Below are 13,659 nucleotides of genomic sequence, written 5' to 3' on the forward strand. Positions count from 1 at the left end.
AACATCTGAGGACACTTTGTTACAGACAACAAAAGGATTCAATCACAGGAATATAAAAGAAAAATAAAAATACAACTCCCTGAGACAGTTTGACCAAGAAATTCAGTAAAGCCCCCACCCTCTCAGTACAAAATGACAGGTGTTCATCAAATCTTGTTCTGCACTTGTAAAAACAGTTTTTAGTTTAGAGAACACATTCAGCCAGAGAAACACTACATCATTCTTCAAAACATTCCTTTTTAACTGACACAAACCTAATTTCCATGCAAATATATGAAGCACAAAAAAACCAAGTTCCTAAAAATAAACCTCCACCTCTCAGAACATCATTCTCAAAGTTAACTTTTGACAAACTAACAGAAAGGCTGTGACTTTGTGTAGCAAAATGTTCCAGCAAAAAGCATCAGTGCAGGGAGAATTATTGAAAGATATTCTTCCAAAACCTACTATACAGGGTAAAAAAAAGGATCCTGTCAAGTCATCAGAGAAGCTAAAAACCTCTTGTATACATTTCCACTTTTCAAGATATTTTTGTATTTCCGTTGGTGTGACTAAGCACTTTCCAAGCCAGAGATTTCCAACTGAAAGACAGTGTTCATTTGGAGAGGGTCCAACCACCTCCTCCTTTCAGGGAGCTGCTAATGGTTGATGTTCATGTTTAAAACAGCATTAATCATGCCTGCAAACAGGGAGAAGGGGGTTGCCAGACATTCAAAATACTGAGTATTTCCTTATTCTGGCATAAATCCACACTCCTACAACCTCGAGTCTGAGGGGATACAGATTAGATAATCAGAGAAAGAGGGGGATGTTCACAGTGACATCATTTCAATTCCTGGAACTATCCAAGGAGAGGCACTTGGAAAGGCCCTGTAGCACAATATTACTGCTTTAGAGAGACCAAAAAAAAATATTAAAGGACCTTTACTGCAGTGAATGATTAACTCTGAGTGACATCAGCCTGTGCTGAGTATCACCAGCCCCTCTGTAAATCAGACAGGGCTGGAAATCCATAGCAGAACCTTGGCTTGTGGTACACATCTCCTGCCAAAATGGGATATTACACAGAGAATGGAGCATGCAGCACACACACAGGGTATGTCCTATAAAGGATATAACTTATAAAAGGTTATACCCAGCCTTTAGGCCAGGACAAGGCAGATCCCTTTTGGTCCAGCCCTGCTCAGTTTCCGAGCCAGCAGGGCCTTGGCCCTTGTGAATGCTTGGCTCTTGCATGGCTCTGAACTCATCCAAATTTCTGCTTTCTCTTTTTGTACCTGCCCTCCTCACTATAACATGGAATTCCAGAGGTGTTTCCAGCCCACCCTCCCATTCCCTCTGATTTTATCCCCCCTCTGCAGAGCAGTGGCACAGCTTGGAGCCCAGCCTGAGTGTGCAGGTGACAGAGGTTGTAGCACACACAAGAGAGAGCCACGGGGCTATTAATGAACCCAACTGCAACAATTCCAATCACTTGGCCTCTCTTTGCTAAGACAGATATTCCCTGGACTACATATTCACATATTAAAGAGCATTTAAGCCAATTCAAGTGCAGTCACTTCAAAAGCAGCAAGGTGTCACAGGTAAGAGTTAGTGCCAGTGATTGATGACTCAAACACTTTAAAAGAAGATCTAAACTCAGTTACAAAATCTAATCTCTTCAACAAAATGCTTTACTTACTGGACCTTGAGGACTGTTCTTGGCACTGGAAACCAGAGTCATAACATCAGATTTATAGTCCTGAAAAGAGAAAAGAGGGGAAAAAATAGTCAGATTAAAGATAATAGATGGCACTTTACATGTCAGGAATAAAGACCAACACTGAGCACCACTGTGATTAGACTCAGAGGTGCCATTAGTAAAACATTTGATTATTGAGACTTTCATTGCTGTTCATCTTGTACCTTAGACCCTTTGACTGAATTACACACTTTGTTGGTTTTACCATAACGATCCCCAAGGAAGGCAGCAGCCTGATGTCTCTTTTGGGAGGCAGTGGGGTGGAAGGACAGGATTTCTGCCTTCCAGAAACTCAGGGGAGAGCTCCATTGCACTTCCTGAACCAGCCCTGCACGTGAAATTTGGGTGAGAGGTTCCCAGCCACTCAAAATTCTCTCAGCACCTGCTGACAAACGTCTCTCCATTCCAACAGAGGTTTCTGTCCTGTAAATGTTGTTCCTAAGCCCTGCAGCACAGGCTGAGCAGGAGGCAGGCCCATGGCTATGCTGGCTCACTATTCTTGTGTCACATCTCCATCTAGGTGCACCCTAAAGCAATGGAAAATCCCTCATTTTCTACCTCTCAGCGAGCTTCTCTCCTACAGCCCAGCTGGCATTTCACAAGTCACAAAGCAGTCTGGGGCTTGGGCATGAGAAGAGCTGAGCACTCTGGTGTTACTGCAACACAGGAACAGAGGCTGGGAGGGTTTTTAACAGCTCAGAGAAGAACCAGAGTGTCTAAACACAGGTGCAATAAATTCAGCTGCAAGACTCAGGGCAGTAAGTCTTGAAACAGTTCTGATTTTAAAAGGATCTGTTAGTTAGCATGCTAAATTTTTGCCTCTTTCTCAATGAATACAGCCATCACACTCATATTTGTATTTTGAAAAGGCCTCCCAGAGCTGGCCTCCTCTTGTCATGCCATCCTGTCAATAAAGATCAGATTTACATGGCAAGCCAAGCTACACAGCTCCCCATGTTGTTTGGGAATTAAAGTCTGATAAGCTGAAATTGAGGTCTATCTGTCCAAGACAGCAAAGAGTAACTGCTATAAATTCCTTTTAATTATCATCATCAAGCATGCCTCCATATATAAAGCTTCTAGAGCCTTTATTTATAGGAGATGTGCTATGAGCCAGGAGACAGATCATATTTCAGGGAGCTGCTAGTAATTCTCCATCCTTTACCCTGAGTACCCCCAAGTCTCTGAACTGTATAAATGAGAGTAGCCCCCAGTGTCCATTCAATTCAGCCACTGCAAACACCATCCCCTTCACAGGAAGTGCCACCAAACCAACTTCACAAGGTGTCAATAGATAAACTACCACCAAAATCCCCTCCCAGACAAACCCCTGCAGCCCAATTCCATGTTCCCCACAGAGGATGGCAGTCAGTGTTGTCCACCAAAAAGCTGCAAACTGAGACCAACATTGAAGAAAACCACTGAGCAAATCTGTGTTCCAGTCCTGGGTGGTGTCACAGTGCCTCTGTACCCTTACCCACTGCTGTGCCCTTAAACAACTGTGCCTTTGCTGCCTTTTCAGGTTTTCACTCCTGCCACTCTCCTCCCTTGTGTCCCTGCTGCCCCAGAACCCTTTCCCTGCTCCTGCTTTGCCACCACTCTGTGCAGCAGGATGCATGTGCAGCTCTTGCTATTCCCTGCCCATTTCCTTCCCCCCTGGTTCCAGAGCTCCTCAGGCTGCACCATCTCCCTGGGATCCCAGCTGCACAGGGCTCAGGAAGGACTGGGGCAACCCAAACCAACCTTTTTGCAGGGCTGTTCCTCCTGGGAAAATCCCTAGCAGAGACAGCACGTTTTCTTTCACACCACTCTTCCACAAGGCAATGCCCCGAGTTCCAAATAAATATGACATTTTAAGCAGCTATTTTGCAAATATACTTCTTTTTCCTCCCCAAGCCAGCTAATCTCTAAGCATTGCACAGCTCTGTGCAGCAGTAACAAATTAATAAACAGCTTTAGGCCAGTGCTGCATGTGGGACAGCTCCTTGGGAAGCTCGTGCTGTGCTCCCTATTAATAACTCCCTCACCACCTGTGAAAATCCAGGCACATTGAAGCAGAAAATAAAAGCAAAAATAGCAAAACTCCTCAGGTTTAGGTTGTTTTTAGGGGGGTAGAGAATTCCAACAACAATCCAGATTAATCTAAACCTGTTAGCAGGAGCCCAAATCCTTTCTCCAGTAATTCCAGATGCTTGGACTGGGATCCAGCAAAGCCCCTTCTCCTCCTCCTGCATCACACAGGCTGACATCACCATTCCCTCACTCCAGCTGCAATAGCAGCTCTGATAGACAAAGGAGATTAATTCCCATCATAATGATTTTCACATCTAAGACACTTTCCTCTACACCATTTCTGTATTTACAGCAAACAAAAAATTGGTTTGTGGAGTTGCTTTCACACTCATTTTCAGGTAATGTGTCATAATAATACCTGGTACATGTTCAGGTTATGCAGAGTATTGTGCCACTGACAAATCATTTAACTATGCACTTGTCTTGGAGGCTGCAGGAAAATGGAAATTACACAGTTTCAACACTGCAGCAGCACAATAAACAAAAACTTTCTCCCTCCTGTAGAGCTACACTTCATGCTCCTAGCAGTGCCTCCTCCAGGTAATTTCTTTTGAGTCTCTTGTTTCCATTAACATTTGTATTTTGAGGTGATTTCTACTTGGTACTCGAAGGTGTTATTGCAACAACCATTTACAAGCTATTTGATTTTCAGGGTCTGTTCTGTTACCAAAGGCAGCTATGCTGTGCCCATGCCAGGCTTTCCAGAAGTTTCTTATGATTCCCATTACTGCCCATCTGCCCTTAGAGGAATCAAGAAAGAGCAATAAAACACTCCCTAAATTTTATGTGGGGCACAGCCTTCTCCCCACCCCTCAAACTGAAAGTTTGGACTAAATGTCAGCTAACAGACATTACTTTCCATTCTTCTGACTTTAATGGGAAAAATAAATTTTGGCAGTCTTTCCCCAGTGTTAAAAGTCTTAGCTACTCCCTGGGGATAGAAAGAATCAATGCAAGTAAGATCCATATTTTCTTTCTTGGAACACCACTACTTCCAGCAATTTATTTGACTGACTATGCCTTCTATTACCATGTAAATTGTTTCAGGCTGCAGGAAAAAAAAAAGTATTAATCTCCCCTCAGTAAGTCATAAAATAAAGAAATCAATTTCAAGGTCAATTTAGTCTAAATAACACCTGCTGCCCTTTTTGTAACATGCAGACTCCTCTGAAACACTAAGTTGCTGTCTATAAAGGCATCAGTACGTGATGTCTCACATAAATCAGGGTGCTGGATGGTCCAGGGCAGCTGATTTGCAGGGTACAAAGTGGGGCTGGCCAACAAGCCCCAGAGCAGGGCCCTCTTCATCACTGCTCTTCATCATCAGCACAAGGCTTTGCACAGAAAATAAAGCCAGGGGAGCCTGGAGTCTGCAGGGGGCTGGTTCTGCAGGGGGCTCGTGCCTTGTCACCTTCTGGGGACATCCAGGGAACCCCAGGCCCCCCATTCACAGCCATGAAGGGCCAGCAGCACAAGGTGAGCTTCAGAGAAGGCGGAAAGGACAAAAATAAATAGTAGGAACAAGAAGAAATCTTTCCTTCTGTTGGAATCTTTCCTTCTGTGGGAAAGCAGAGTGGAATGGCAGAGACTGGAAATAGGAATTAAGATAATGGATTTTTTTCCCTGTCCTAGAATTCAGAAAAGGGAAGCTACTTGAAATATTCTCTTTTATTCCACTTTTAAGTGGAAATCCATTTCTCTTCTGGTCAAAAACTGTCCAATCTTTCTTTTAAATATATTTAATGTGCTCTCCTTGTAGCCCAAGACTGCATTTGATGGCTCTAAGGTGGCTGGACATCCATGCCCTTCTCCTGAAAAGTTTGCCTTGAACTCTGTGACTTTTCTGGGCTGGGACAGAAAATTCCAAAGCCTCAGGACTGGGTGGCCTGGCCACTGTGTTCCTCCCCACTGTGGTACTTCTTTCCCATCAGATGAATACAACTATTTTTCCTTTGCCGTATCCAGTTCACAGCACTGCTGGAGCTTCGTTAAATCCAAAGTTCCTGACAGGTTTTTATTTGTTCCTCTGGGTCCTCCAGCAGAAGACAATCTGGACAATCAATACCCAAGCAATACAAGTTGCTTCAGGAATGAAGCAAATATTCAGATATTCTGGAAAGGGGACTCCATATTCCTGTAAGACTTCTCTAATGAAAATAAACCAATGTCCTGAAGGCTTCTGAAAAGGGCTGAGAACATAAAGATGCACAAGGCTGAGCAGGCAGCAAACTAAAATCAATTTACAGCAAATGCTCTGACCCAGGAGTCCTCTAAAGCAGGAACAGATTGTGCCTCCCTGCCAGAGCTGTACCCCAGCTCTGCCCCAGGACATCCAGGAGAGGGAACAGCCCCAGGTGTCCCCAGGCTCACAAAGAACAATGCTCAGAAATGTCACTGCAGCAGAGCTCTCTCTCAATTCTGGGCATTAGTAGGTGGTCTCCAAGGCCTTCCCAGCATTTATTGCATGAATCTGGAATTATTGAGGGGTTTCACCTCTTGTTCTACACAGCAGAAATACCTTCCTATGGTGCCCAAAGAGAAAACCAACCCCAACTCTATCATTTAGAGCAGGGAGTGCACAGCACCATCCCTGTTCCACAATTCATAGTTAGCACTGGAATGTGGAGCCATTTCATACATATACTGACTTTGAATGTCTCCTGCTTTAGCTGGAAGACAACATTTCACCAAATAATAAAAATATAATTTCATCAACTCTGATATATTCATATATTTATAGAGTATAATGATTCTCCTATGATGATACACTAGCAAAAAGGAATGCTGCCATTTTCCATCAGATAACACTCAGTGAGTCAAAGGTTACATAGAAATAAATTGGAAAATATAAAGTCACAGAAAAAATCATTTATTTATTGGATATAAGAAAATATTTCATTTTTTAAATCCATGATCCTGAATCCTATTTAATGCAAACTTCTCTGTGAAATCCCACTATCACAAGCCAAGGATAATGGCTGTGTGTCAGGAACTGCCAATATACTGATTCAGTGAGTCAAGAAACAAGGATGAGATTTACTAGGAGTGATAAGCATATTAATGTTATATCATCTAAAATCATACAAATACTCATTTTGCAGTTGAATGTGTCTAATAGCATGAGATTCCACAGTAGAAAAACAAACAGAAGCCTGGCATGGCTGTCCAAGGGCTCAAAAGATTAGAAACACAAGAAAAGAGCAACTTTTTAAAGGGTTTATTTGTTTGAGGTGAAGGAACAGAAACAACCACTAACTTCAGATGCACAGCAGAAAGAGCTGTGTAAGACACACAAGGAGGGGTTTTTTTAATGAGAAATTATCTTTTCCACATGCCAAGAAGAAGCTTCAGAATCCAGAACAATGAAGCCCTGGAAAGAACAGGGGGAGATGTCTCCCAAAGATGAAGAATAGAAGCAGTGCAAGAAGAAAGCCAGAATATTCCTAACTCTTCCTGCCCAGCTGAATGATCCTGTATTTCCTAATCCTCCAGCAGTCCATGAAGTGGGTAAATTACTGCAGGATCTGCTGTGAAATCAAGGTGAAGAAAGAGACAAAACAAGTGGAGAGTTAAATAAATACCTTCAAAATGTAATCACAAAGGGCACAGATGAGCATGTCTGACATTGCCCATTATCTCCTGAGCAGAATTACTTTAGGTTTACTGAGGCAGGAGATTTCAGTCACCTACAAGTCACTCAGGAAGGTTTATCTGGGAGTATTAGGAGACAATCAGGAGCAGAATCTGCAGAGCAGTGATAACCATCACCAGGGGTTTGCCCTTGCACTGGAACAGCAGCAGAGGTGCCCAGGGATCTCAGCAAACCAGGCCTGCCCTGGCTGCAGGGAGTGCTTGGTGGCACTGCAGCCGAGCTCAGATAAGAAATCAAAAGTTTCTCTTTGCCTGAAGCTCAGATAAACCCAGCTGGGTTTATCTCTACTCCAAACAGCCTGGGAAAATGTTTCCAATGATTCCTGATTTTCACTGACCAAAGCTGAAAGAAACAACCACTGCCTGCAGATGCACAGCAGAAAGAGCAGTGCAAGACACACAAGGAGCTTTTTAATGGGAAATTATCTGTTCCACGTGCCAAGAAGTTCAGAATCCTGAACAATGATGGAAACCTCACAGGAACATTCTCCCATGGCACCCCATCAGGAAATGCTTCATTCACCAACTAGCCACAATTTTCATTAAGTGGATTTAAAGGCAAAAAAAATCAGCTACAGGATGTATCCACATTACTTGTTCCCCCAGGCACAGAAATATTTCTTATGCTACAGAATTTTCGGACAATGATTATATTTTAAATGTATTACCTGCCTGATCACTGTTGCAGGATGCTCCTCACAAAATACACTTTTCATGTGATTCTCTGGCATATATAATATTTATCTATTTCTATATAATATTTATATATTTCTATATAACATATATTTATCTATAAAATATATATTTGTATACATTTATATAAAATATATAAATATATAATATTTCTATATTTCTATATAATATTTCTATATTACTATATAATATATATCTATCTATAATGTATACATGTATATATTTATATAAAATATATATAACATTATTATAATATTATTATATATCATGATTTAATAGATTATATAATATATAATATTATTTATTTTTATATATATTTATATATATAAAGATACATATATATATGTGTATATATATGCATATATATGTGTATATATATGTATATATATATGTATATATATATATATATGTGTGTGTATATATATATATATGTGCAGGGCTGTTCAAATCTAAGCACTAATATTCTGCTATAGCAATCCACCACCCACCTTGCATTGTTCTGCCCCAAAATGCTTAGACAAGCCATGATCAAGTTTCTAGGGCTGAGACTTCAGAAAATAATCAATATAAGGCTATTGTTACATGACTGGGAACAATTACATGACTGTGAAGTTCACTTATTTAGAACTGGTATCTCTTACATTACTGTAAAATTAACAGGCATTACATGGAGCCTTTCAGAAAAAAAAAAGACCAGAATATTTCTGTCCAGTCTTTGCAATATTACCTGCATATAAATCTCCTCTGTAGGGACTGCTGCCAGTCTAACATGACGGAGTCATGGCTCAAAATATAAATATTTCACTGCTGGGGAGAATTAGCAGTTGTTACAGGCTAAACAGTGGCTCTGCTTTCAGTGCCTGAGTGCTTCTCAGCTGCCTGGTGACACCACAGAGCATCATTTACCTGGCCAGAGTATTCTCATCTTCCCTTCCTGCCACTAGAGCCCATGGACTCTGCTTCCACGACTGTGAAATAAGAACTGATGAAGATATAGATTTGAAATATTACTGCATTACACCCTGTGCAGTGGTTTTTGACACGTGGCCTTCCCTCAGCTCTATCAGGGCAGCATTCTGTGCACTGCCAGGGCCTGGGGAGCTCCCCAGAGCATTGCAACCCCAGGTTTGCTCCATTCACAGGACAATTTAACATCTGCACCACCTGTTCTTTGATAAAACGTTATCATTCCTGTTCTCTGAATGCCATTTCAACCCACTCCTCCAATTCCAAGCCACCTTCTGCCCTGAACACTTGCTGGCTTAGCAGATTTCTTTTGGCATGGATAGCAAAACTACAGTTAAGTATTTCAATTTTCCTTATGTACTAGCAGTCATGTTATTTTTCAGGAAGGTTGATGAGGCCTGAAATAACAGGAAATTTCTTCCTTTTATTGAAGAAATACATATAAATGCAAACAAAAGTGAGGAATCAATTCAAAATCCTAGGATAGCTTTCCAATAAATAAAAGTGAAATGAAAATTCAGTTGCATGCAGCTATTACAAGCTCATATAACTCTGCCAAGATAGCACTTCAGCTCCGTGTTTATTTCTGTCAGAATAATATGAGGAATGCTCTATCAGTTGGAACTGGATTACAATAAATAAGATTCAATTTAAGAATAAATGGCTCGAGTCCTGAGGGCAATTTAAAATTTGTATATTTAAGAAAAATAAATCTATATCTCTTGCAAGGAAATAATACTTTGGACAGTGAGTTTATGAAGGGATACAAGCTATGAAATTATGTAGCTGCTGTTAATGTACCACAGAACCTGTCAGCTAAAGAAAAACAGCAGTAAAACATAGCAACCAGAGAGAAGGAAGGGAAATTCTCTGAGAAAATGCTGAAACATGCAGAGAATGGATGCACCAAGAATAGAAATTAAGGCAAAATCCTCGTATCACTTCCCCATGAGCACCTCCCTGCTCTCTGCCATCAGGGTAAGCCTGTTTCCATGGCATGTTGTGGAATGTGGAATAACAGCAGCCAAATGAGTTCTGCCAGAATTTTCAGTGTCTCTGTAGTGCTCTAAGATGTTGGAATTTGGAGCAAAAAGTTGTGACTGCATTCAAAATTAATGAGGACATCCCACCCCAAGCTCATGCACAGCTCCTGACAGCCACAAGTGGAGCTGCAGGTCTGCTCTGACAGCACCAGGAGAAAAGGCTGAAGGTTTGTTTCAGATAAATGTGGGCTATGCTGTGGGCCCTGTCTGCCTAGGGCAGAAATTCAGCATTGTCAGGACAGCACCACAACTCCAGCACTGAAAATTCAGCATTGTCAGGACAGCACCACAACTCCAGCATTGAAAATTCAGCATTGTCAGGACAGCACCACAACTCCAGCATTGAAAATTCAGCATTGTCAGGACAGCCCCACAACTCCAGCACTGAAAATTCAGCATTGGGCAGGACAGCCCCACAACTTCAGCATTGAAAATTCAGCATTGGGCAGGACAGCACCACAACTCCAGCATTGAAAATTCAGCATTGTCAGGACAGCCCCACAACTCCAGCATTGAAAATTCAGCATTGTCAGGACAGCCCCACAACTCCAGCATTGAAAATTCAGCATTGTCAGGACAGCCCCACAACTCCAGCATTGAAAATCCAGCATTGTCAGGACAGCACCACAACTCCAGCATTGAAAATTCAGCATTGTCAGGACAGCCCCACAACTCCAGCACTGAAAATTCAGCATTGGGTAGGACAACACCACAACTCCAGCACTGAAAATTCAGCATTGGGAAGGACAGCCCCACAACTCCAGCATTGAAAATTCAGCATTGTCAGGACAGCCCCACAACTCCAGCATTGAAAATCCAGCATTGGGTAGGACAACACCACAACTCCAGCACTGAAAATTCAGCATTGGGAAGGACAGCCCCACAACTCCAGCATTGAAAATTCAGCATTGGGCAGGACAGCCCCACAACTCCAGCATTGAAAATTCAGCATTGGGTAGGACAACACCACAATTGCAGCACTGAAAATTCAGCATTGTCAGGACAGCACCACAACTTCCAGTCACTGCAAACCTCTCTGCTTCTGCATGCCCCCAAGAAATAGCTGAAATTCAACCAGCTGCAGATCTAGATGAACTAACTATGTTTTGTATCTGCTGTTGCTTGTTCAAATGTCCCCCCACTCACAACAGGTACAATCCAGCAGCCAGCAGTGGCTCCTGGTGTTTTGATCTGTTTCAAACACACAACCAGACCCCTGGTTATTTATTAAAGCTGAATTTACATGGGAAGTTACTCTGCCTGGGACCTGCTCTGTTATCTGAAGCTTACTGGTTCTTAAATTAGAGTTATTGGATTATAAATCAAATGGCATCTAGTTAAAAAATAACCCCAGCAGTATTAGAGCTCACTGTTTGGCAGGAGTGCTGGCTGTACCTGTCAGAAAAGGATACTCAGGACAATGAACACAGAGCCAAAAATTCATGTCCCCAAAAAAACTATTTTCTTTACTCGTGATGAAGCATCCATTAACATCAGTCAGCTTGTAAATAACATCTCTGTAATAAAGGGTGAGGTTTTCTTGCTGCATGTCCAGAGGAACAGTGGATTTTGGCACATTTCATATTTTGGCCTTCACTCTTTCACTCCTCAGGCACTGAGGAAGCAATGGAAAAGAGATTATGGTCTTAAAGGAAAAGAATCCTGCATGCAGATTGTGGGGCTTGATACCAGGAGCCATAATACCCTTTTCTAGTCAGAAAAGTACTGATAAGCACTGCAACTCCTCTGTTCACAGTGCAGCTGCCTGAAGGTGCAAACATGAATTTAATGCTAAGCCAATGGTACATTTTTAGTCTTTCAACACCTAGGGCAGTGCAGAGAGCAGCTCCATCTTCCCAGCTCTGCTCTCACTGGAGGGAAGGCTGAGAAATCAGAATCCTCCCCACTCTGCCTGCATGGCTGGGGGAGGAGGGGGAATCAGGGACAGGTAAAACCTGCAGAGCTGGGACCCCAGCAGGACAGGGCTAACCCCAAAATACTGACCAGAGCTGTGATGGCAGCTCCCTCTTCCCCCAGGTTCATACAACATGGAATACTGAGAGCCAAACATTGATCACAGCTGTTCTATCCTTATTTTTAAGTCCCTAGAGCCCTTTCCATGCCCTTAGTCATGGAACTGAAAATCACTATGAAAATTGAGAAGCCTTTTGGGGTTTTTCTGATTCACAACTAATATTTTCAGGGTGAAAACTTGTTGTGTTTTAAACAGCCCACGTTTATATCTCTGAAATTGCTTGGCAATACGATATACACATTTTACAAAAACTCACTAGAGCAGCAATCCAAACAAAGTGTTAAGAAGACTTCTACAAACACTGAGGTTTTCTTCCTTACAAATTAGACTGACAAAATCTCAGGCAAGGCCCAGTCTAAGTTTCTAAGAGTCAAACCTTGGCTTCACTGTCATTCCATCGCTCCCCTGAATTTCTCTCTTTTTTAAACAGCAGCTATGCTTGAGCCTGGAAATAGTGAGAAGTGAATTTTCCTCCCAGAACATTTTGTGCTTTCTTGCCAAGTCATCCTGTGAACGTGCTTAACTACAGCTCCCAAGTCAATTGGTGCAGTGGTTCCATCTGACACCCATCACTCATCCTGTCCTGCCCACAGCCCAGGCAAGCTGCCTGCAAAATGCCTTGTCAGTCCTTCAGGCATTGCCTTAACCAAACAGAAATGGGCTAAGAGCAATGCCAGGCTGTCACTCTGCATTTATCAACAAAAGGGAATAATTTTTAGGAAAATAATAATAAGCTCTCCTCACAGCACTAACACTAAATGACCTGAAAAACTTTCCTAAGGGACTGAAGGCACAGAACAAAGTTTCATTTCATCTTCGTAGATCTGACAGCTCAATTTCCCAAGTTTCCAGGGACCTTCAGCAGTGCTAAACAGAGGCAGTAACAAATGTCAGTGTTTACTCTGAGATCTCTTTGTTAAAGCTCTCTGTACTCAGCAGTCTTTAATAACCCTCTTTAGGCACAGGCAGAGCATGTTCTGCATAAAGCAATCAGGAGTGACTCAGCACAGTGAGTCTGCTGCAGCTAAACAGGATGGAATTGCACTATTTAACTACCACAGATAATCACATTTCCTAGCAAGCCCCTTCCCCTATCCTGGTAAGGAAATCAGCTTTGTTTTCAAGCACCACAAGCCCAAAGCTTTGGCTTTGGCAGCTGCAGTGCCAGGCACGGCCTCGTGTTCTCATCACTCACCTGGGGCTGAGCTGCTGCTGGCAGGGCAGGGGGTGCAGAAACCACCCAGAGCAAAGATCCCAGCTCTGAGAGAGGAGAGAGCCAGGAGCTGTAAGAACAGATCAGCCCCACTGCCCAGCCCAGGGCAGGCTCCTGACCCAGGAGGAGCTCCAGGAGAATTGCAGAGGTGGCCTGGTGAGCTCAGCCAGCCTTGAACAAAAGCCACTGCTTTGGGGCAAAGCTCACAATAACTTTTTCCTCATAATTAACTGATTGTCCAGGG

At 42.5% G+C, this 13,659-nt stretch overlaps 1 protein-coding gene across 3 annotated transcripts in view; it reads right to left on the reverse strand.

The window, feature by feature from the left end:
- The window catches only part of RBFOX1 (RNA binding fox-1 homolog 1), a 1,203,461-nt gene that overhangs the window by 1,066,493 nt on the left and 123,309 nt on the right, over positions 1-13,659 (reverse strand). For all 3 annotated transcript variants that reach the window (XM_071444294.1, XM_071444285.1, XM_071444280.1), the window contains exon 2: positions 1,682-1,741. In XM_071444294.1, coding sequence (XP_071300395.1) covers positions 1,682-1,741 — 60 coding nt within the window. The remainder of the gene's footprint in view (positions 1-1,681; positions 1,742-13,659) is intronic.

Source organism: Agelaius tricolor, unplaced genomic scaffold (genome assembly GCF_023055355.1).
Source record: "Agelaius tricolor isolate 1412-34295 unplaced genomic scaffold, bAgeTri1.0.p SCAF_19, whole genome shotgun sequence".
Classification (NCBI taxonomy): Eukaryota; Metazoa; Chordata; class Aves; order Passeriformes; family Icteridae; genus Agelaius; species Agelaius tricolor.